Source organism: Pelecanus crispus, chromosome 14 (genome assembly GCF_030463565.1).
Source record: "Pelecanus crispus isolate bPelCri1 chromosome 14, bPelCri1.pri, whole genome shotgun sequence".
Lineage (NCBI taxonomy): Eukaryota > Metazoa > Chordata > Aves > Pelecaniformes > Pelecanidae > Pelecanus > Pelecanus crispus.
The window spans coordinates 1,338,359-1,361,433 of record NC_134656.1 but is presented as its reverse complement, the minus strand read 5'-3'; the positions used below and the strand labels follow the sequence as shown (position 1 = coordinate 1,361,433).

The 23,075-nt window shown below is 70.3% G+C and overlaps 3 protein-coding genes across 3 annotated transcripts; all 3 read left to right on the top strand.

Annotated features, from left to right (window-relative positions):
• The first annotated feature begins 3,112 nt into the window (after positions 1-3,112).
• On the top strand, positions 3,113-6,186 carry SCRT2 (scratch family transcriptional repressor 2). Its single transcript, XM_075721332.1, has 2 exons — positions 3,113-3,236; positions 5,480-6,186. Exons 1-2 carry the CDS (start codon positions 3,113-3,115, stop codon positions 6,184-6,186), a joined length of 831 nt encoding a protein of 276 aa, XP_075577447.1.
• Positions 6,187-9,870: 3,684 nt separating this feature from the next.
• SRXN1 (sulfiredoxin 1) lies at positions 9,871-10,458 on the top strand. Its single transcript, XM_075721309.1, has 2 exons — positions 9,871-10,052; positions 10,223-10,458. The coding sequence occupies exons 1-2, from the start codon at positions 9,915-9,917 to the stop codon at positions 10,424-10,426; spliced, it is 342 nt and encodes a 113-aa protein (XP_075577424.1). The 5' UTR covers positions 9,871-9,914; the 3' UTR covers positions 10,427-10,458.
• A 7,972-nt stretch (positions 10,459-18,430) lies between these two features.
• Positions 18,431-20,955, top strand: TCF15 (transcription factor 15). Its single transcript, XM_075721298.1, is given in 3 exon segments — positions 18,431-18,475; positions 18,477-18,908; positions 20,881-20,955. Coding segments are annotated over 3 exon segments (552 nt in total).
• The last annotated feature ends 2,120 nt before the right edge of the window (positions 20,956-23,075 follow it).

Below are 23,075 nucleotides of genomic sequence, written 5' to 3'. Positions count from 1 at the left end.
AGTGGCAGACCCCAGGCTGGGCTGGCACCCACGCCCCACACGCACCCGCTCCCCTTCCCCGGGGCAGGAGGCAGCCGGGCCTTTGTCCCCGGCCCTTTGTCTGGCAATCTGCTCCCCGAGCCGGCGGCAGCACCAGACCCGCGCCTGTCGTGCCTCAAAGCCACGGATTGGAGCCACTTCGGGGCTCTGGGGAGGACGCGGCTGGAATAGCTAATGGCCAGCAGCCCCCTGAGCCGGCGGCCAAGGCAGCAGAGAGGGCAGGGGTGAGGGCAGCGGGCTGTGCCCCCCGACACCACCGGGCATCCCCCAGACAGCTCCTGGCTGACCCCCCAGCACCACGACGTGTCCAGGATCCGGCCCCGTGGGGGATGAGGGGCAGGAGTGGGGGACTGAGGACCCGTAGGAGGTGTGGGGGCACCGTGGGGTGGCTTGTCTCATCCCGGGAGCAGGATGCATGCCATGGCCTTTGCAGGGAGACCGGGAGCTGAAGCGGGGACATGTCCCCCCACACCCCGAAAGGATGCTCCTGCCCTTGGGAGCCCCCCAAAGACCCTCGCCCGCCGGGCACCCGCCGCCCCCTCCCTCTTGCCGGGGAAACAATCACCTCCAATGGGAATTATTTCCATACAGCTGCTCAGGAAGGCACGAATTCAGCCCTCGCCCGGCCGCAGCGGAGGAGAAAGGCTGAGCCTTTCTTCTGGAGCTCCCCCCCCTCCCCGCGGCGGCGGGGGCAGGTTTGGGGGGGCCCAGCCGCTGCAGTCAGCAATATTAGCACAGCTCGGCAGGACTGATTGCAGGTTATTAACATACATTATCTCAGTCCCCTGCCTCTGAAAGGAGCCGGGTTCCTATCCCCCTTCTCCAAGCCCTCCCTCCCTCTGCCTTTTACACTTAATTACCTCCCTTATTACACCACAGCCTGGAGAGAGACAAAATCCCAGGGCAGCGGGCAGGCAGGCAGGCCCGGCCCAACTAGGGCGTAAGTAATCGCCCGTTCTGCAAACGTGCCTTCAAGGAGAGAAACGGCACACGCGCGGATAAATAAATCAGGGAACGGAGGCCGGGAGCCCGGTGCGCGGGGGGGACGCTGGGAGCAGCCCGGCAGGCGACTTCCCCCTTGGGGCTGCGGGCCTCCGGGAGAGGTGACCTTGAACTTGGCAGAGCCCTGACGTCAGGGCCGCGCTGCGGGGCCAGATGGGACTCGTGCCGTTGCCCGCGAGCCCCGGCCAAGCGCTGCGGGAGGGGGGAGGCGAGACCCCAGCCCACGTGGGGAGCAGCCCTGGGACCCCCAGCCCCGGGAGCAGCCCGGTGGGGTGGGCTGCAGGGTGCCCTGGGCTGTGGGATGCAGTGGGATGTGGGATCCTGTGGGATGTGGGATGCTGTGGGATGTAGGATGCTGTGGGATGTGGGATCCTGTGGGATGTGGGATGCCCTGGGGTCTAGGATGTTGTGGGATGCGGGATCGTGTGGGATGCTGTAGGCTCTGAGGTGCTGTGGGCTATGGTGTACCCAGGGCTGCGGGATGCTGTGGGATCCTGCGGGATCCCGTGGGATGCCGCGGGCTGTGGGATCCTGTGGGCTGTGGGATGCCCTGGGCTGCGGGATTCCGTGGGCTGTGGGATGCTGTGGGCCGTGGGCTGCCGCACAAAGCAGCGAGCGGGGGCACAGCGGCCCGCCGCGACGCAGGGACGACCCCAGCGCCGGCTCGGAGCACGGCTGAAGGAGCAGACGCGGCTGTGAGCAGGCAGGCCCAGGGTGCCGGCCGCGGGGGTCCTGCTTTTGGCCCCCAGACCCGGTGCATGACCGGCCAAAGGGGCTGGTGCCTCCCGAGGCCGGGGTTGCCCAGGGCTTGCCCTGTGCGTGCCAGCGCTCTGCCCGCAGTGACAGACGAGGGACCGGCCGTAGCCAAGTGCTGCAACGCTCTCGGCGTAGCGCAGGGCTCAGGGACAGCGGGGCCCGCTGCCAGCCAGGTCCTGGTGTCACCCGTGGCCGGCACGGCCCCAGGGAGAGCCAGCCCCGGGGCCAGCGCCTGCCTGCAGCACCGGGGCCTCATCCTGCTGCGGGGAGAGCGGCAGCAGAGCGCGGGCGAGGGGAGGCGGGGGAGCGGGGGCTCCGGGAGGGAACAATGCACCGCCACCAGCCCCGCTATTGTTGTGGGCTGCGAAGGTCACGGAGCTTCCCCGGGGACGGGGATGGGGACAGGGAGAGGGGAAAAGGGGAGAAAAGGTGGGAAAAGGGATAGGGAAGGGGAATGGGGGTGGGGGGGACGGGGCAGTGGGCAGGGATGGGGACAGGACAGAGGTGGGACAGGGATGAGGGCAGGGAAGAGGGGACAGGGAAGGGGACAGAGAACAAGGGACAGAGGAAGGGAGGAGGGAAAGGGGTCAGCGGGGACAGAGATGAAGACAGGGAAAAGGGGCAGGAATGGGGACAGGGAACCGGGATAGGAACAGGGAGCGAGGATAGGGATGGGAGAAAGGGGCGAGAAACAAGGACAGCGATGGGGACAAGGGACAGCGATGGGGACAAGGGACAGCAATGGGGACAAGAGACAGGGATGGGGACAAGGGACAGGGATGGGGACCCGCTCCCGAAGCCCCCTCCGTCGCAGGCCCTGGGGGCTGGCGGCAGGGAGACAAAGGCGGTGGGAGGCAGCGGTGTGTCCCACCCCCCCCCGTCCCTGCGTGTCCCCATTGTCCGTGGCCGGGGAGGGGGGAACCGGGGGGGGGAGGGCGCGGGGACCCCACGCTGCCGAGATGCCCGGGGCGCCCGGCGCTGCCGGTGGCTCGGGGGGCTCCGGGGGGACCCCGGGCGAGCTGGGTGGAGCAGCCCCCTCCTCCCCCCCCCCCCCCCGGCCGCCTGCCTTCCTCCCCCTCCTCCTCCTCCTCTCCTCCCCCTCCCCTCCTCCTCCTCCTCCTCCTCCTCCTCCTCGCCCTGCCTGCCTGCCCGCCCCTCGCACTCGGCTCCCCGCGCCTCGCCGCCCGCACAGCCGGGGCCGGAGCACCGGGAGCAGCGCGGGGCCGGGCCGGGGGGGGCGGGGGCCGGTGCCGGGGCCGGTGGCGGTGCCGGTACCGGAGCTGTCCAGTGCTGAGGGCGCCGGCCCGGCCCCGCCATGCCCCGCTCCTTCCTGGTGAAGAAGCTGAAGGCGGAGGCGTTCCCGGCCGCCGGGGCCCCCGCGCCCCCCTACGCCCCCCTGGAGCCCCCCTACGCGCTGCCCGGCCCCGCCGCCGGCGATGGTGAGTGCGGGGCCGGGGGGCTCCGGGGGGGACCCCCCCGCCGCTATTGTGTGTGCGCCCGGCGGGGCACCGGGGGGGGCTGGGGGGGGGGGGGGGCGGGGTTGTGTCCCGCAGCCGGGCGTCGTGCGGGGGGGTGCAGCGGGGTGGGGGGGGTGGGGGGGGGTCCCCCCCTCGCCTTGTGCCCCCCGCTGCGGGGCCAGCGGGCCCCTGCCGAAGTTGGTCCTTGGGGAAACAGCCCCTGCGTGACAGCGGCAGCCCCCGTGGGCAGCCCACGCCGTCCCGGCCCGACCCGCTCCCTCCACCCCGGGGGTGCAGCGGGGCCGGCTCCTGCCCACCACAAGTTGGGGTTTTTTTTTGGGGGAGGGGGGTGTCACTGAGCAGCCGGGCTGCGGGGGCAGGCGGGGGGGGCGCAGCCTCGCCGTGCCTGCGGGTTCCATTGTTCGCAGCGGTGCCCCGAGCCCCCCCGGGAGCGCGGCGGGGGCCGGGACACGGGGAGCAGGCGGGGGGGGGCGGGGGGGAGGCGGGGGGCAGCCCCCTCCCCGCAACACCGGGAGAGGTGCGAAGAGCCGGGCGGGGGGTGGCCGGGGTCCCCGGGGCCTCGTCCTGCCAGGGGACACCGAGGTGGGCTCTGGGGGTCAGCCGGGCTCGGCAGAGACCCCCGACGGGGCGGCCCAGGGACCTGCCGTGGAAAAGGGGGCGGGGGGCGTCCGTCCCGAGCCATGGGCTGGGGGGGTCCTGGCTGCTCGGGGACCGGGAGGCTGAGCTGGGTGCGGGGATGGGCCCCATCCAGCCACGCACAAGCCAAGACCGCCCGACCGCTGCGTTGCTGGGCCCCCCGTTTCGGCTGGCTCGCCGCCCCCCAGCCTGCGGTGGGCTTTGCCTGCCAGGGGCAGGGGTGCGAGGCCCGGGGGGGGTCCTCTGCTCCCCCCCGCATCGGGAGCCAGGAGCTGGTGGGGGGAGGGATGTGCTGCAGCTGGGCAGAAGCTGCCGACGCTGCTCTCCTGGAAATAACCTTGCTGCATGCTCGCAGGCAGCGTGAGAAATTGCTGAGCAGAGCGCTTTCTGCACAGCCCGCGCGACCGCGCTGTCAGCACGGTGCGGGGGGACGGGGGGGCCGAGCTCTGCCCCCACCCCCCGCAGCCCCCTCCCCACCGCAGACACCCCCAGCCTCCCGTGGGATGAACGGCAGCAGCCGCTCGCCCCGGCAGGATCAGCAGGGCAGGGGGACGGGGGGTCCCGTGGGTGGGAGGGGGCCTGGGTTTAGGGGGTGCTCAGCCGCAGCTGGGGTGAGCCTGGCCACTTATCGACCCCGGGCCCCCGCCAGCCCCTGCTGTCACCGACAGCAGGGACGTGTCCCCTGAAAAGGTTGGCGAGGGCCAGCACGCACGAGGCAGGAGACCACCGGGACCAATTTGGGGGACGCAGGGTGGCAGCGTGTCCCACGGGCTCACGGGCCGCGGTGCTTCTCCCACGGTGACCTTCGTGCGCCGGCACGGAGGGACGGGGATGCCCACGTGGCGCCCACTCTGCCACGGGTCGGGACTCCCTTACCCAGAGCCGGGCTGTGAGCACCCCAATGTCACGCAGGGGTGACGCTGCGGGAGGACCACCCGAGCCCCGCGCTGCGCCTGGGGGGCCGTGGGTCCCCCTCCTCGGCGCGAGCCCAGGGCCCCGGTGCTGCTGGCCTCCAGGTGCTGCCGCATCCCTGGGGAACAACCCCCGCGGGGGACGGGGGAAGCGGGGGGCCATCCCCAGCCCCTTTGGGTGGCCTCTTCCCCCTCGCCCCAGCCACCCCGGATTTCTGGAGGCGAGGAGGTGGACGGAGCAGAGCTCATTACCGATGCCTGCCCCGGTGAACAATGAAGCTCTCGGCACTGACAGCTGTCTGGCGGCGAATGGCCCCCGGGGGCTGCTGGCAGCCGGGGCAGCGGGGCGGCACCCCAGCAGGCGCAGCTGGGGGTCCCACAGCCCCATCCCAGCTCCCACCCCGGGCAACCCCGCGGGATGGGACCCATCCTGCCGGCAAATGCGGACAGGAGCTTGGGCAGGCTCAGCCCCTGCGCAGATGAAGCAGCTCCGGTGCTCAGGGGCAGCCCCCGGGGCTGAGCGGGGACAGGGACCGGTGCGGGGGGGGACAGCCCTGGTTCTGCACCCCCCAACGTGCATTTTTGGCTCATGGCTTTTCCCCGTCCCCGCTGGGGCTGGCCCAGAGGGATGGTGACCCCGCTGTGTTGTCCCCGCAGGGTACCTCCAGCACTGCCTGGCACCCGCCGGCTACGACACCGACAAGAAGCAGGGTCTGCCGCCGCCGCCGCCGGACCCAGCCTACGCGCCCGGTCACGAGGAGTACAGCGACCCCGAGAGCCCCCAGTCCAGCTTTTCCGCCCGCTACTTCAACGGGGAGGCAGCGGTGACGGACAGCTACTCCATGGACGCCTTCTTCATCACGGACGGGCGGTCACGGCGGCGCAGCGAGAGCCAGCGCCGCGGCAGCCACCGTCACTCCTGCCCCGAGTGCGGCAAGACCTACGCCACCTCGTCCAACCTCAGCCGGCACAAGCAGACCCACCGCAGCCTGGACAGCAAGATGGCGAGGAAATGCCCCACCTGCGGCAAGGCTTACGTCTCCATGCCCGCCCTGGCCATGCACGTCCTCACCCACAACCTCAAGCACAAGTGCGACGTGTGCGGCAAAGCCTTCAGCCGGCCCTGGCTGCTGCAGGGCCACATGCGGTCGCACACCGGGGAGAAGCCCTTCGGCTGCTCCCACTGCGGGAAAGCCTTCGCCGACCGCTCCAACCTGCGCGCCCACATGCAGACCCACTCCGCCTTCAAGCACTACAAGTGCAAGCAGTGCGAGAAGACCTTCGCCCTCAAGTCGTACCTCAACAAGCACTACGAGTCCGCCTGCTTCAAGGGCTCCGAACACAGCTGTGCAATAGGGAACTAGCCCCCCAGCCCACTGCGGCACATCCCCTTCCCCATCCCTATCCTCATCCTCACCCCCATCCCCGTCCCCGTCCCCGTCCTTGTCCTCATCCCCATCCCCATCCCCATCCCGGTCCTTGTCCCCGCGCCAGCACTCCTGCAGCTGCAGCCGGCCGGTTTGTGGCTGCGCCGTGGCTGGAGGATGCGTCCCCGCAGTCTCACTTCCCACCTGGGAGGAGGGGGCCTCAGCGCTCCCTGGGATGGGCCGGATCCGGCCGGCTCCGCAGCGGGACCCGGTTCCGAGCCCACGGGTCCCCGAGCCCCCCCGCAGCCAGGCAGGTCTCTCTGCGGGGGACTCGCCCGGGGACCTCTTCCAGACCCAGGAGGGACTTTCCTCCCCCAGCTCGTGACTTTCGCCTCTATTTATTTAATTTATTACTATTATTTATTTAGAGCTGCTGCTTCTCCTCCCGGGGGATCCCGGGGGAGAAAAGACACTTTTTTGCTCCCCTCCAGGAGCAAAAACTCACCTTGACCCTAACTCAGACGGGACCATGGGCCGGTACGACTGAAGGCTCGGCGGGACTGACGGACGGCGCGGCTGACGGAAGGGCAGGGCTGTCAGTCACCCTTGGAGGCTGGGGTCCCCGCAGCCCACCGCCCGCGCCCTGGGGCACCCTGATGCCCCCCTGCCTGGCACGGTCGGGTGGGACATGGCCCCGTGGCACGGTGCTCACCGCGGCACCGTGGCTCCACAGCCCCAGCGTCAGGGGAAGAGCGAGGGGAGCCCAGTAGAGACCCGCGGGGCACGTCCCCTGCCAGCTCCCGGCTTGGCCAGGCCCGACTGCCCCCCACCACGGTGATGGGCTGGGGGACAGCCCCCCCGGGCAGGTGCAGCCCCCCTCGCCGTGCGAACAGCCGTGCCGGCGGCTGGGCCAGAGACCGAGCCCCGGGGCAGCACCGAAACCCCAACCGTGCCCCACGCACCCCCAGCCTCTGCCCGGCCCCCTCCCCGGCCGGCTCCCGGCCCCCTCGCCATCGCCCCCCGCCTGCGCTCAGGAGGAGGGGGTCAGTGTAGCCGTAAGGTTTGGGTGAGTCTATTTAAATGTTCTTATTTGTATTATTTATTTATTATGCTTTTCACTATTTATTTGCCAAGACTGGCAGGGCCGTGCCAGCGCCAGCTTGCAGGAGGTGGCAGAGCTGCAGCAGAGCCGCCGTGCCCAGGACACAGCCGCGGTGACACGGACGGGGACAGGACCCCGAGAGCGGACCATGCAGTGGGCACGGAGGCAGGAGGGCACGAGCTGGCCCAGCGGCCCGGGCTCTGCGCCCTGCAAGCCTCCCCCGAAGTCAAAGCCCTTCTCCTTCATCTTCCTCGCTGCCGCAGGCTCCTGCTCTGCTCCCTACCCCGCGCCAGCCCGGTGGGGACAAACCAGCCATTCTATGCAACCTCCCAGCGGAGCATCCCGGCGCTGGCCTCAGAGCGAGCACCGTGTGCGCGGCATCCCGGAGCGGGGCCCGACCCGCGCCTCCGCTTCCTACCTCGGGCCGCGAGCTGCCACGGCCCCATCACCCCGTGCCGCTCCCCGACACCTTCGGGGTTCAGCCCGGCACCCCACGGGGCCACACTCGCGTACCCCCACACCGTCTTCCTGCGCTGTCTTCCTCCCTGCACCGTCTTCCTCCCGCCGCCTCGGCGCCCACCCGCTCCCCGCACGCTGGCGCGGCTGCGGCTCGCGGGCTCGACACCTCCCAGGGATGTCCTCGTCGCGGTCCTCGCTGCCGTGGCACGGTGGCCACGCGTCCGCACCCCCGTGCAGGGGAAGAGCATCGCCCCGGCCACGCAGGCACCCCGCCGGGGAGCACGCGGCAGTTCAGGCTTTCCCCGCGATGCCGGCGCTTCTCCGCGGCAGCACCGCATCCCTCAGCCAGGCAGGCACGGAGCGCCGCGCCTCTGCCCCTGTCTATACTGTAAATAGCAGATACTACAGCAATAATTTTCCGTGCATGATAGATTTTTTTCTGCCAGGTTTTGTACTCGACAGCCCCCAGTTAAGACAAGTCTACTGAGAACCGGCCGCCCGCAGTATTACTTGTAACGCAATTCAGGGATATAAAAGGGATTTCTGCCACTAACCGTGTGTCTTGGGGGATTTGTACAGGCGGTGGCGGGTGGTGGCACGTGAGCTGCCGGCCTGCCCATCCTGCGGTGCCCTGTGCCTGCGCCCAAGGGCAGCCCTGGGCAGGAGCATCGCACAGAAAACGTCTGCCCCAAACCAAGGGGTGGAGATGCCCCGGCAGCCGGGCAGGAACGGGGTGGCTGACGCACCCGGAGCACCCGGCGCTGCCCGCTTTGCCAGCCGGCGGGCAGCAGCCAGACACCCCCCTGCCGCGGCGAGCGGTGGGTTCGTAATGCCATCCCGCTTGCGAAAGCGCCAGGGAGGCTGCAAGCAGCGGCAGAGCATTGACCTGGAAGTAAAGCGCCGTGTGAAATCCCGGCAGCGGGGCGGAGAGCCTGGCGGGCAGCCCCGGGGGATGCCCAGCGATGCTCACGCACCCCCAGCCCCACCCGGCCACGCTGGACGGGAAGGGTTTGGTGAGCCCATTTTATTTCGGCTGCCGTCGCATTCGCACCCACTCCCACCCGCGCAGGCACGGGTCAGGGGCAGTGGGAACAAGCTGGCAGAGCCCCCGCCGCTGCCCCCCGCCCCTCTCGCTGCCTTCCGCCCCCACAGATGGGTGCCAAAGGGGGAGGGTAAATTATTTTCAGCCTCCAGCTCATCAGCAAAGCCCTCGCCGAGCCTTGTGCTCCGGGTGACATCAGTGCTGCCCCGCAGGCAGCAATTCACCTGCAAAGTCATCACCGATTCATCCTATGAAAAGATCATCCCGGAGCCTCGCAAGCCTGTCCCCGACCGTCACCGGCCCCGGCCCCGGCCCTCGCACGGGGCGGTGAATCACCCAGCGCCTTTCTGAGTCAGCCCTGGGGCTGGGGCCCCTCCGTACCCCCCGGCAGCCAGGGCAAGGGTGCTGGGAGCAGCCTCCTGCCAGTGCCACGGCCCCGCTATGGATCCAGGCTGCCCCGCTTCCGGCAGCCGGTGGGGCAGGAGGCCCAGTTCTTGCTGGGAGCCTCTCCTCCATCTGCAGAAATGACCTAGAAAGATTCAGGGCTGGAGCACGGCGGTGAACGGGGAGCAGCCGTGCTTCGCCGCTCAGCCCCGGGGCTGTTTCACGCCACCTCTTCCTCACCAAGGACCCTGCAGGCATCGGCGCAGCAGGGAGGGGGCTCTGGGATGGGGATGCGGTGCTGGCACAGCCAGGCAGGCTGGGGGCACATCCCAGCTCATGGCTGAGACGCCGCACGCAGATGCTTAGAGCTCTGGCATGGCCGGGCAGGAGCAGAGACCCCCGGGGACCCCCGGCACGGCGAGCAGCCTTGGCGGGGGCTCAGCCGCTGCGTGCCAAGGGGTGCCCCGCTCGGACAGGGAGCCGAGGGCAGCCGTGACCACAGCCTCGCCGGGGCAGCGAGGAGCGGGAAGCAGGCCAGTCGGCGCTGGCACCGGTCCCAGCAGCCCAGCCCTGCCTGTCCTGTCCCTTCACTGTGACTCTGCAAAACGGCGGGGCGGCGGTGGTGACGATGGAGGAGGAAGCAGAGGGGCCCGGCTGGGTGCCACGCTGCTCGGGGTGGTGCCGCGGGCTCAGCCAGGTGGGCAGAAGGAAGAAGGAGGCCGTGTCCCAGTAGCAGCCATGGCGGAGGCCGGGGACCAGAGCATCCACACGCAGCACATCTCGGCCGTGCACAACGTGCCCATGCGCGTCCTCATCCGTCCCCTCCCCGCGGAGCTGGAGCCGGGCAAGGTGCAGAGCCTGGTAGAGACCCTGCAGGTGAGCACAGCCCCGCTGTCCCCGGGGCGTGGGGGGCAGCCGCCCGTGCACCCACCCGTGCCACCCTGGGGTGCCCCGCCGGGGAAGCTCGCAGCTCCGAGGCCCTGGCACAGGCGGGTCGGGGGGGTGCCGGGGCGTGCGTTGCTCTCGGGGGGTCTGTCCCTTCCCAGGAGGACCCCGAGCGCGTGCCCCCCATCGATGTGCTCTGGATCAAGGGCAGCCAGGGCGGGGATTACTTCTACTCCTTCGGGGGCTGCCACCGCTTCGCCGCCCACCGGGCGCTCAACCGGGAGACCATCCCCGCCAAGATCATCCCGTCCACCCTCAGCGACCTCCGCACCTACCTGGGCTCCTCCACGCCCCACCTGCGCTAACCCGGCGCCCCGGAGGATGCACGGCCCCCCGGGAGCCCCCCCTGCAGCCCCCGCCGCCCCGCCCCGGTGGGTCCCCGTGAGGCTGAGCTGGGCCCCGTGAGCCTCCGGTAGGGATGGGGTCAGGGCCCCCCGGCCCCGGGGGGGGGGCAGTCCCCGGGGTCCCTGCGGCTCCGGGCTCTCCCCGCGCCCCCCCAGCCGGGTTGGGGTCAGGGTCTCGCCGGCCCCGGGGGGCGCCCGGGGCGGTGTGGCACGGCGGGGCCGGCAGGTGGCGCTATTGTGCCGCACTCCGCCGCCCCGAGCGGCCGCGGGCACCGGGGGGGGGGGGGGCGGGGGGGACCGGGGGGACGGATCGGGACGGACCGCGGGGGGATGGACCGGGATGGACCGGGACCGGGATGGACCGGGAGGGACCGGATGGACCGGGAGGGGACGGACCAGGACGGACCGGATGGACCGGGAGGGACCGAGAGGGACGGACCGGGATGGGATGGACCGGGAGGGGATGGACCGGGAAGGGACGGACCGGGACGGACCGGGATGGACCGGGATGGACCGGGAGGGGGTGGACCGGGAAGGGACGGACCGGGACGGACCGGGAGGGGATGGACCGGGAAGGCATGGACCGGGAAGAGACGGACCGGGACAGACCGGGAGGGGATGGACCGGGAAGGCATGGACCGGGACGGACCGGGATGGACCGGGAGGGGATGGACCGGGAAGGGACGGACCGGGACGGAGCGGGACGGACCGGGAGGGGATGGACCGGGAGGGGATGGACCGGGAAGGGACGGACCGGGACGGACCGGGAAGGGATGGACCGGGACGGACCGGGATGGACCGGGAGGGGATGGACCGGGACAGACTGGGACAAGATTGACCGGGATGAACCGGGACGGGATGAACCGGGATGGACCACGATGGACCGGGACGGGATGGACTGGGAGGGGATGGACCAGGAAGAACCAGGACAGGCTGAATTGGGACGGGACGGGCTGAACGGGGATGGGCTGAACCAGGACGGGCCGAACCGGGACGGGATGAACTGGGAAGGGATGGGACAGGCTAAACCGGGGCACGGCTCAACCGGGAATGGCTGAACCGGGACGGGCTGAACCGGGGCAGGCTGGAACTGGGCCAGGTCACAGCCCATCCAGGGCACAGCCGAACTGGGAAGGGATACAGGCAAACCGGGACACAGCCGAATCGGGACACAGCTGTACCGGGAGGAGGGACAGCCAAACCGGGCACGGCCAGGCCTCCCCCAGCGACTCCGGGCTCACCCTGTGCCTGGATCAGGGGACCCTGGGCTGTGCCTGCCCCAAAAACGCCTGCCCCCCTCCCTGGACACATCCCATGGTCCCCCTCTCCGTGGGGGCCATCTCCGAAATGGTGCGGTGGGGACACCTGCAATAAAGGCGATCAAACCCCCACAGCTCGGGGGCCTGGTGCTGGGGGCTGCTGGGTCGGGAGCAGGAATGCAGCGGCACGGCACGGCGGGGAGACCTGGCACCTGCGAGAGCGGCGGCTGCGGGCACACGGGACAGGGCCAGATGCCCTGTCAGGGGATGGGTGCTCTGCAAAGGGACAGATGCTTTCCTGGGGGATGGATGCTCTGCGAGGGGGTGGATACTGTGTTCGGTACGGGTGCTGCGCTGGGGCATGGACGGGTGCTCTGCCAGACCACGCTGGCACGCAGCTGAAGTCAGGATCAGCTCTGGCCCAGCTGCGGGAGCACACGCGACGCGCGTCCCCACGCGGGGATGCTATCATTTCTGCAAACGCCACGTCTTTGCTCCGTGTGCAGGCTGGAAAAACCACCCCGAGCATTCCCCAGGCATCTCGGCATCCCTCAGAGCCGGGAACTTCGGTCCAGGGAGGGGAAAGGCCACTGACTCACCCCACTGCACCGTGAGTCAGCAGCAGGATTGAGCTAAGGAACCGCAGCCAGACACTTCTGCCCTCGCTCTGCCCCCTCGGCTACGCTCCTGCCCGGATGGATCCTCCCAGGGCAAAAACGGGCTGGGGAGAGGGTTTGGGGAGGAGGACACGGCCCCTCTGGGCACCGGTTCCGCAGGGCAGCGCGCACGGAGGGAGCTGGCAGTGCTGCCCGCCGGCCCGGGCACACTTCGCTGCTGCCTGCCAAGGCGATGTTTCCGCAGGAGCCACTGGGGAGGAAGGGCAGGGTGGGCTGGGGGCTGCTGCGCCGGAGCCTCCCTCCGGCCCCTTCCCTCGCGGAGGCGAGGGAAGGGGCCGGAGGGAGACTCCGGCGTGGCAGAGCTGCATGTGCCGCATCAAAGCCGCTCTCCGCCAGGAGGAAGCCCTGCAAGCGTTCACAGAGAGAGCAGCCCTGGTCTGCGGCTCCCTGATGGGCCATAAATTTCTCGGAAGAATTGTGGCGTGCTAAAAAGTTTCCTCTTGTTAGACAGTGGGGCGGGAGGGGGGGGAAGGGAGGAGGTGGTAGCTCCTGTGGCAGCGCAGGACATGGCCAGGGTGCCCTCAAATGGCAGGGGCTGGTTTTTGCCCAGATCCTGGGGAATGCCCCCATGGCTTGGAATTTCCCGTGGGCTCTGGTCATCCCCTCTCCCTGGATTTGTGCCCCTTTTAAAGGGATCTGGGTGTGGGGCAGCTTAGCAGAGCTGGGACCCCATGAGTGGGGATGAACCAAGGCTGCCTGGATCCTGCAACCCCCTCTCCCTGCACCCCGTGGGGGTTCTTCCAGCTGCAGAACCCGCTGCAGAATCCGGTCTTCCCGGCAACCAGTGCCAGGACATCCGTGCCAGCCCAGCGGGTGCCCCGTGATGCCCGCTCCCGGGGCTCGGTGGCACCGGCCAGGAGCCAGGACTGGCCGCTGCGGCCAAGGGGCTGTGTGAGCATCCCCGGAGCTGACTGGCACATCCCCAGGGCTGGCACAGTGCGGGCAGCGTGAGCTGGTCCCCAGCCCCGAGCCGGTGCCGCAACCCCCCCGGCTGGCACAGGAATGGGTCTTTGCAGAGCTGGCGATCTCTGCATCGGCTCTGTCCGTCCTCTCCATCCCTCCACCTGTCCCCCTTCCCTCTGCCTGACCCGCGGGGTCTCCGGTGTCGCCGGCTGACAGCCGATCCCGGCTGCCTCCAATCCATTCGTTCCAGGGCAGGAACAAAGGGGCTTTGTGGGCTCCCCCCCCGGCCCAGGCTGGATGGGGGGGTCCCAGCTCCGGAACTGGGACAGACTTCCCCGCGCGACAGGCGTGTAATGCCTTCCAGACCGGCGGCCCCGGCCTGCAGGTACAGCCCGGCGGGCGGCGGGGGCCTGGGGCTCCCCACACTGCCCCGGGGTCCTGCCGGGACACCCTGCCGCAGCCCCCACCCCGGGGGGTCAGGCAGGGACCTCTCCCAGGGCAGGGAAATGCTCCTGCTCCCCAAAAGCTTTCACAACGCCCATCCCCTTGAGCCCATTTCGCTGTTCTTCCCCACCCAGGGGGACTCCAGGGGCTCCCAGGTTTGCCGGCCCTGGTCTCCCTGTGTTGGGAAGCAGTGACAAGCACCCCTTGGACAAGACCCTGTCCCAGTGGGAAGCAGTTGGACTCGGATGCTGCGTGCACCCGGCCGGCCGGGGCAGAGCTCCCCGAGCTCGCCTGCGACAGGGCACCTCAGCCGGGCTGCAGCCTCGCTGGCCTGAGCAGGCTGTGCCCCGAAATTGGGGAGCTGCGGGCAGAGGGGCCAGTCCTGGACATCCCTCTGTGGCAGGGGGCTGCTTGGGGGCTGCGGGTGAGCTGGGCCAGGCAGTGCCCTCGGGCGTCTCGGTGGGATGGGACAGGATGGGGTGGGATGGATGGGATGGGATGGGGTAGGATGGGATGGGGTGGGGTGGGGTGGGATGGATGGGATGGGATGGATTAGGATGAGATGGGATGGGGTGGGATGGATGGGATGGGATGGGAGGGGAGGGGATGGGGTGGGATGGATGGGATGGGATGGGGTGGGATGGGATGGGGTGGGATGGGGTGGGATGGGATGGATGGGATGGGGTGGGATGGATGGGATGGGGTGGGGTGGGATGGGGTGGGGTGGGATGGATGGGATGGGATGGGATGGGATGGGATGGGATGGGATGGGATGGGATGGGATGGATGGGATGGGATGGGGTGGGGTGGGGTGGGGTGGGGTGGGGTGGGGTGGGATGGGATGGATGGGATGGGGTAGGATGGGATGGGATGGATGGGATGGGGTGGGATGTGTTGGGTCAGTCCGGTGCTGCTTTGCCGGGGCTCAGCAGGGTCAGGCCCGGTGTCCTGGTGGCCACATGTGCTGGTGTTGCCGCGGGTCTGGAATCCATTTGCCTCGCTGGCAGTGGTGTTTTCCCAGCAGGGCCAGAGCGGCCCCGTGGGGCTGGGGGCAGCCCTGGCCCCCCGGCCCATCTGCTCCCTGTTTATTTTCTTACACTTAAGTATCACCTCGCAGATAAACACTCCCCAGAGCGGGGGGGCAGGGGGCATTTCCCTGCTAGCGGAGGCAGGACCCAGCCCTCGGGGCACCCAGCACCCTGACCCCAGGGGTGCTCCCGCACCAGCCAGCCTGCACCCAGGGGTGCCGGGTGGGTTGGGCTGGGCTCACGGCTGCGACCCCGTGCTCAGGCCACGTCCCCTCTGTGCCACGTGTCCCATGCAGGGTCCCCATCCACCCCCTGCCCACCATGCATGCCCCACCCGCCGCCCGCTGCCACCCGCTCCGTGCCCAGGGCTGCGCAGCGCAGCACCGCTCTGCCGGGACGGCAGCCCTCGGCCCGACCCGCCGGTTTGTTTGGCCGGATCAGCTGGGAGAGCCGGGATGCCAAACACAACCGTGTCCTGGCACCCGCTCAAGCCGGCCGCGCGGCGCAGCGACCGGCGGGAGGTTTGCGATGCCGCGGCCCCCGGCTGCGCCTCGTGCCGCCCGGCTGAGTCAGACCCGAGGCGCTCGGTGTCAGGGGGGCCGGGGGGGAATCCGGGCACGGGGACACACGTCCTGTCCCACGCGCCCACCGGGCAGCACAGGAAAACCTGGCTGCTGCCGCGCGCCCTCCCGCCCCAGCGGCAGCAGCATCCGCAGGCAGCTGGCAGCTGCACAGGCAGGGAGCCGGCAGCGTTCGCTGCTTCCCGTGGCTCCCGTTGCTCTCCTGGCCAGGACTGCCGGCTCCTCCTGTCCGTCCGTCCTTCCGTGTGCAGGACTTGGCGGTGCGGTGGTCTCACACACACGCGTGTGCCAACCTGGGGAGCTCTCCGCAGCAGGAGATGGTGGCAGCCGGGGTGCACGCGGCACCGTGCACACACGGACCTGCTGCACGCACCAGCACACACACGCATGCACATGCGCATACTCACACACGTGTGCAACTGCGTACACACCCATACTCACATATATCCGTGCATGCACATGCCTGGATACACACCTCCATGCACACGTGTATGGATGCACGTGCACGCACACGCGTACAGCTGCGCATCCATGCCAATGCACGCATGCAGATGCATGCACACACCTTCATGCACACGCACGCACACGTACGCGCTGCTCGCCGCCCCACGCCACGCCGTCTCCAAAGCCTGCTGCTCCTTCCTCCGTGTCCCCAAGTGCCTCGTCCTCCACCGCAGCAGTACAGGCCACCAGCACCCCGCACGTGGCCGTGCCCCCCAGAAACAGCCCAGGGCAGCTCGGCCGGGCCCCAGGTCCTGGCTCTCCCCCCCAGCCCGTCCCCGTCAGCTGGTGGCCATGTGTGGGGTGGCTGCAGCTGAGTACACAGCCCCTGCCATCCGTCTTGCCGCCTGTCAGGGCCGGGGGCTGCTGCGGCCCCCCAGCCACAGCCCAGCGGGACGCCGGGGCGAGAGCGGGGTGAGAGCAGGGGGTCCCCTCTCTGCGCAGGCACCTGCCTGCTCCCTGCCTGCTGTGCCAAGGGTTTGCCCACCCCCAGCTCCGTCCCAGGCACCTCTGCGGGGGTACAAGCAGCCCCCGGTGCAGGGGCTATTGCCAGGGCCAGGAGAGGGTCGGGGTCCCTCGCAGGGAGGCAGGGGACGGAGCCGGCAAGGGACACGTCCCCACAGCAGCGCGGGCGCCCGCCGCGGCCCTGCACACCCCCGGCCCCAGCGGGACCTCCGGCCCCCAGCACAGCCCTCTCCCCCCGCCGCGTGATTTACGGGCTCTGCGCAGGCAGACAAATGGCGAAGGAAAACAGGGCAGGGGGGGTCCCGCCGGCAAGGGGCTGCCTGCGCCCCGCGGGGGGTTGAGGGGCCGTTTGCTCGCAGCCTGCCGGGTCGGGTGGGCAGCAAACCGGTGCCGGTGCCGGGCAGCACGGCCAGCCCTGCCGCGGTCCCAGCGGTGACGGAGCCTTGGCATGCATGGGGAGAGCGCCGGCGAGGACCCACCGGCCTGGGAGCCACCTCGTGAGCTCCGGTCCCGCAGCCACAGGGCTTCAGCCATGGGGCACACTGGGACATGATGCCACCCCGTCCCGTGGCCCCCAGGTCCCCCCGCTGACCACCTCGCTCTGGGGTTTGCAACATGCCCGCTGCGTCCCGTGGCTGCCGGCCCAGCCCCCAGCAAGCCCCCGAGCTGGCCCTTTTTGCCTTATTAGCTGGAGATTTCCCCCGGCATCCTGCTCTGGCTGTGGGGCCCGTGGCCAGATGGGGACCGCAGCTGGCATGGGCTGGCACAGACCCCGGGGCCACATCCCCAGCAGCCCCAGGAGCCAGGCCCTGCTCCCCGTTTGCCTTTGCCGCTTGACCTGCCATGGCCGGAGCATCGCCGAGCTGCCGGCATCCACTCGGCCACGGGCCGGGGAGGAAGGCAGGCAGGAGGCTTCCTGCCTGCTCGGCTCAGCTGGCCGCCCCCCTGCCTCGGGGGTGCCGGGTTTGGGGCAGGGGGGATGAAGGCAGAGCGGGACCCGTGCAGACCTCCCTGGTGAGGAGGAGCAGAGGGTGGCCATCGCCAGTGGTACCGGCTGCCCAAAAAGAGCGGGAGCCGACTGTGGGCTGGGTACCCCCAGCCCTGCCCGGGACGCCGGCAGCTCGCGCCAGCTCAGCTCTCCCCTCGCAGGAAAAGACTCCGTGTTTCCACTGCCGGTGCACACCTTCCTCCCGGGCGGGAGGAAACGCTCCTGGCTGCCTGGCAGTGCTGCCTGCAACGCTGCCCGTGCCCCTGCCCGTGTCCCCCCGTCCCCTCCCGCGGCGGGCAGGTGGGGTGCCAGGCCCGGGGGACAGTGGGGCGAGGGGTGCGGAGCATCCCTGCGGGGCTGCCAGCCCTCGCTGCTCCCTGCCCACCCTGGGCACCCTCCCGGGCACAGACCCCGTCCCAGTGGGGCACAGTGGGGTGCAGGGAGCGGCACGTCCTCCGGCCGGGCACCAGCATCCCATCCGATAAACGCCGCGGGGACCGCACCGGTGCCGCCTGCTCCTGGGTACCTGCCCCATCCCGTTTCCTGCGCCCCCTCTTTGCCCTGCGCTGCCCTGCGCGGCACCTGGGGCTGGCTGGGCACAGCCGGGCAAGGGCTGGGGACACGCTGCCCACGGGCTGGCACTCGCCGTGGCATCGTTCCGCAGGCACCGGGGGCCGAGGGCTGGGGCACGGGGAGCGCTCGCCGTGCGGTGGCCCTGTCACTGTCTGCGGCACTGCCGGGGTCCGGTACCACCACGGCCATGACCTGGAGCCCGGCCCCGGGTGCAAGGTGCCTGCGGCCAGGCCGGCGTGCCGGAGCAGGGCCAGGCCCGTGGCCGGAGCCAGTGCTGGCTCCCGCGGGCTGGGGCGAGGACGCTGGCCGCTGGCCGGCGGCTCGGGGGGCCGGCTGGGGGTGGGCTCCGGCGCCAGCCCCTCCCCGGCCGTATAAATCCCAATTCCCCCCGCAGACAGTCATCCCAGCCCCGCTCGGCCGCCGGAGCGGAGCAGCAGCGGGAAAGGCGTCCGGAGCCGGCCGTCGCAGCCGTGCCGGCGGGGGAAGGCTCCCCGCAGCCCGGGGGGTCCCCCCAGCAGGGCCGGGGGCACGGGCGGGCACCACGCCATGGCCTTCACCATGCTGCGTCCCGTGGCCGCCCGCGTGCTCTACCCCCGACCTCAGCATCCTCTCGGAGGACGAGGAGAACCGGAGCGAGAGCGACACGTCGGACCAGTCGTTCGGCTGCTGCGAGGGTGCCGAGGCTCGCCGCAAGCTGCCGCGGAAACCGGGGCCGATGGTGATGGTGAAACAGAGGCAGGCGGCCAACGCGCGGGAGCGGGACCGGACCCAGAGCGTCAACACGGCCTTCACCGCCCTGCGGACCCTCATCCCCACCGAGCCGGTGGATCGGAAGCTGTCCAAGATCGAGACCCTCCGCCTGGCCTCCAGCTACATCTCCCACCTGGCCAACGTGCTGCTGCTGGGCGAGGGCTGCGAGGACGGGCAGCCCTGCTTCAGCGCTATCTACGGGGCCAAGGGCGACCTGGACAGCAAGCAGCCCCGCAGCATCTGCACCTTCTGCCTCAGCAACCAGCGGAAAGGGGTGAGCGGGGCGGTGGGACGGGGGCGGCAGCCCCTGCCCAGGTGCTGAGCGGGGCAGGAGGGTCGGCACGTCCCCATGGGATGAGGGGCAGCAGCCCCTGCCCAGGCGCTGAGTGGGGCAGGAGGGTCGGCACGTCCCTGGGAGAACTGCAGGCTCTGGCTCCAGCCCCCGCCGGAGGCTTTGGCTGCTCCCGGCCAAATCCTGCTCGTAGCCGCACGCCCACAGCTCCCGCTCGCGTCAGAGGCTGGGCTGCTCCCCCACGTCCGTCCGGGCCGAGAGGTCTCGGGGGGTTAAACAGTAACCCCAGTGCCGGGGGCACTTGGCCGCTCCGGGGGCGGAATTCAGAGCTTGCAGGCTGACCCCATCCCTGTCCCGGACCCCGTCCCCGACCCCGCCAGCCCACCCGGGCACTGCGGCAGGGCTGCCCCGGGCAGCACCCTGGCATGATGGAGACGGGCACGGCACAGCAGACACCCCGCGCGGCGGGGCCAGGCAGGGGTCCCCGTCCCGTGGCCCCACTCAGGGTCTGCTGGCGGTGCCGGCATGGCTCCCACCCAGGGTGGGGGGCTGAGCTGAGCACCCCTGCCCTGCCCTGCCTGCCCAGCAGACCCCCCCCAGCACCCTGCAGCTTGGGGGGCACCTTTCCTGTGGTGAGCCCATCCCGCTGCCCACACCGGGGTCCTGGGTGCCCCTGCCCTGGGATGGGCCAGGCAGGATGCAGGGTGAGGGGCTGACAGCTTCCCAGCCCCATGCGCACCCCCAGGCAGGGCCGTGGGCAGGGGCTGCCGGACCCGCCACCATCCCCAGGAGACCCCCAAGCCATCCCATGTGTGACCCCGAGCAGTGTGGCCACGGGGCACACTCCAGCCCTCGGCGCTCTTTCGCTTTCTGCTGCTCCATTTTTAATTGCTCCTCCTGCTCCCATCCTCCCCCTCGCTGGCCGCACTCTGCAGCCTCCCCGGCCCTCCCGGGGGACCCCCAGCCCCGGTCCTTGGCAGAGCTGCCCCTGGCTGGGACCCTCCAGCCGGGGCTGAGCTGTGTCCCTGGGCTGCTCCCGGGGCCGGAGCCGGGGGGCTGGCATGGCACCGGACCCCCCAGGGGACCCCACGGAGGCACTGGGGCTGGGAGCTCCTGCAGCACCCAGGACCCTGCGGGCAACAGCAGGAGCTGGGCTGGGACCCAGCTCTGCACCTCCCGGCTCTGAGGCTGGGCTGCAAAGGGGCTGCACTGGTCTGTACTGGGCTGGAAATGGGCTGGGCTGGGCTCGAAATGGGCTGTACTGGGCCATGCTGGGCTGTGCTAGGCTGGAAATGGGTTGGGCTGGGCTGGAAATGGGCTGGGCTGGAAATGGGCTGGAATTGGGCTCTGCTCAGCCATGCTGGGTTATACTGGGCTGTTCTGGGCTAGACCTGGGCCATGCTGGTCTGTGCTGAGTTATACTGGGCAGTACTGGGCTGAAGTTGTGCTGGGAGGCGGGGCTGAGCCTCCTCGTCCCCAGTGGGGCTGTGGGGCTGTCCAGGGCTGTGGGTCTGTCCTGGGGGTCATGGGTCTGTCCAGGGCTGTGGGTCTGTCCTGGGCATGTGGCTCTGTCCTGGGGCCATGGGTCTGTCCTGGGGCCGTGGGTCTGTCCAGGGCTGTGTGTCTGTCCCGGGGTAGCGCCAGCCCTGCCCGCAGGTCTGAGCACGGTGATGCTCAGCAGCCATGAGCGCTGTGTCCCCGTAGGGTGATGGGGCTGTGGGTTGCCCCCCTGCAGCAGCCACCCCACAGCCGCCTACCCAGCCGCTTGCTGGGCATGGCCCCGTCTGTCTGTCTGTCCGTCTTGGGCAGCACAGAGCCATTCCAGGACCGGAATGCTGGCTGTTCCAGAGCGGCTCCGTGCGGAGCCAGCGCAGGGTGGTGGTGGGCAGGAGGGGGCACGTCCCAGCCAGGGCACCCCCCCAGCACCTGCAGCTCTCCCCTCCTCTCTCTGCAGGGTGGCCGGAGGGACCTCGGGGGCAACTGCCTGAAGGTGCGGGGGGTGACCCCGCTGCGAGTATCGCGGAGATGAGCCGGGGTCCGGCAGCACCCACCTGAGACAGCGGCAGAGCCGGCCGGAGCCCGCGCATGCCAGCCCCAGAGACCGGAGCGGGGAGGGAGGGAGCTGCCCGACCGAGGCGGCGGCAGCCGAGCCCAGGGCCGCGGGCTGGGACCGCACCGACACCGGCCCCGGAGCCAGCGGCGGGGCGGGGAGGACGCTCCCGTGGCCAAGGCTGCCTGCGCGGGGCAGGGCCGGGGAGGGGGGTCCCCGCGCCCCGGGGCTGGACTGGAAGGGGCCCGTGTGCGGCCGGCGTCGAAGCGCTCCAGGGGGGGACGGTGTCGCGGCCCCACGGGCGCTGGTTGTGCACGTGCAGCCGCTTGGAAAATAAACCTTATTTTTTCTGATGGGCCGGTGCCTGCCTGCGTGGGGCAAGGTGGGGGGCATATGGGGTCCCCAAGTCAGCCCTGGACCCCCAGCCCCATGCCCGCCGCTGCTCTGTGCTGCTGGAGCCAGCGCGCCCGTGCCGTGGCTACACTTGAGGGCCCCAGTGGGATCCACGTGGGGCGAGACCCCCAGGATCTCGCCGTCCCCACGTCCCCAGGCCCTGCCAAGAGCTTTGGCTCTGCAAGGGCTGCGGGAGCCCCAGCACCGTCTGCACCGTGCTGTGCCGCGGGATGGGGACAGCACCGCCAGCCCCCTTGCCGCAGCCACGAGCGCCCGGGCAGTGGGTCGGGGTTGGTGTCGCCGCTTTTGTGCCTTCCCCTCCGCCTGGTACATCATGACTGCCGCGAATGCCACCACAACGGTGACTGCCACCATCGCCGCGACTGCCACCATCACCACGACTGCCACCATCACCGCGACTGCCACCAAAACCATGACTGCCACCAGCACCATGACTTTCCCCACCGCCACCACTGCCACCATTGCTGCGACTGCCACCATCGCCGCAACTGCCACCGCCGCCGCGACTGCCACCACCACCATGACGGCCGCCCAGGGCCGTGCACAGCGGGGCTGCAGGCAGCAGCACCTGCACGGGGTCAGGTGGGGACGCGGGGGTTCCCAAACCGGGTCCCCCCCCGTGCTGGGTGGCGGGGAGCGCTGAGCCTGGGAAAGGTGCCGTGCCGGGGCCCGCAGCTCCCAGGGGCCGGCGCATCCCGCGGAGCAGAGGCAGCTGCGGATGGGGCAGCCGGGGGCTGCCGGGGTGGCCCCCCGAGGGCTGCGGGGCCGGACCTAACCCATCTCTCCAGGGTGCTGGAGTCAGCAGGGAGCAGGGGGAACACCCTGGGGGTCCCGCAGGAGCCTCCCCCCGCCTGCCCCGGGGAGGGGGCGAAGGCGGGAGCCCAGCGGCACCTTTCGGCCCCCCACTCGGCCGAGACGAGCCTGCCCTGGGCTCCCTCCCCCCCGGGTTTGATTTATGGAGCTGACAGCGCGGCGCAGCTGTGAGAGCTGGTCCCAGGCAGGGACCGGGGTGGGTGGGAGAGGTTTGTTCTCAGCGTGGCTAATGTGTCCCAGACCCCAATAAACAGCCGTGAGATTCTCCAAACAGCCCAGGACACAGAATCCCTGCCCCCGGGTTTATCGGGGGGCAGGGGCGGCGGGGAGGGGGCTGCGCTCTGCAAACAGCCCAACCCGCACATGAAAGGGGACCGGCCCCTTGAAGCGGCAGCTCCGGACCCCCGGGGGGCCAGTGAGGTCTGGTGGTCCCAGTGCCGGGGGCACAGCAGGTCCCAGCACTGAGCACACGGGTCCCAGTGTGTCCCAGGGCTGAGCACCAGTGTCCCAGCATGTCCCAGTGGCAGGGACTAGGGCCCCAGCGAGCTCCAATATAAAGGCCATGGGTCCCAGTATGTCCCAGTGCAAGAGCTGTGCACCCAGTATATCCCAGTGGCAGGGACTAGGGCCCCAGCGAGCTCCAATATAAAGGCCATGGGTCCCAGTATGTCCCAGTGCAGGAGCTGTGGAACCCAGCACGTCCCAGTGCAGGAGCTGTGGAATCCAGCACGTCCCAGTGCTGGGGCTGCACAACCCAGCATGTCCCAGTGCAGGAGCTGTGCACCCAGTATGTCTCAGCGCCAGGGACTAGGGCCCCAGCAAGCCCTAATGTAAAGGCTGTGGATCCCAGTAAGTCCCAGTGCATGAGCTGT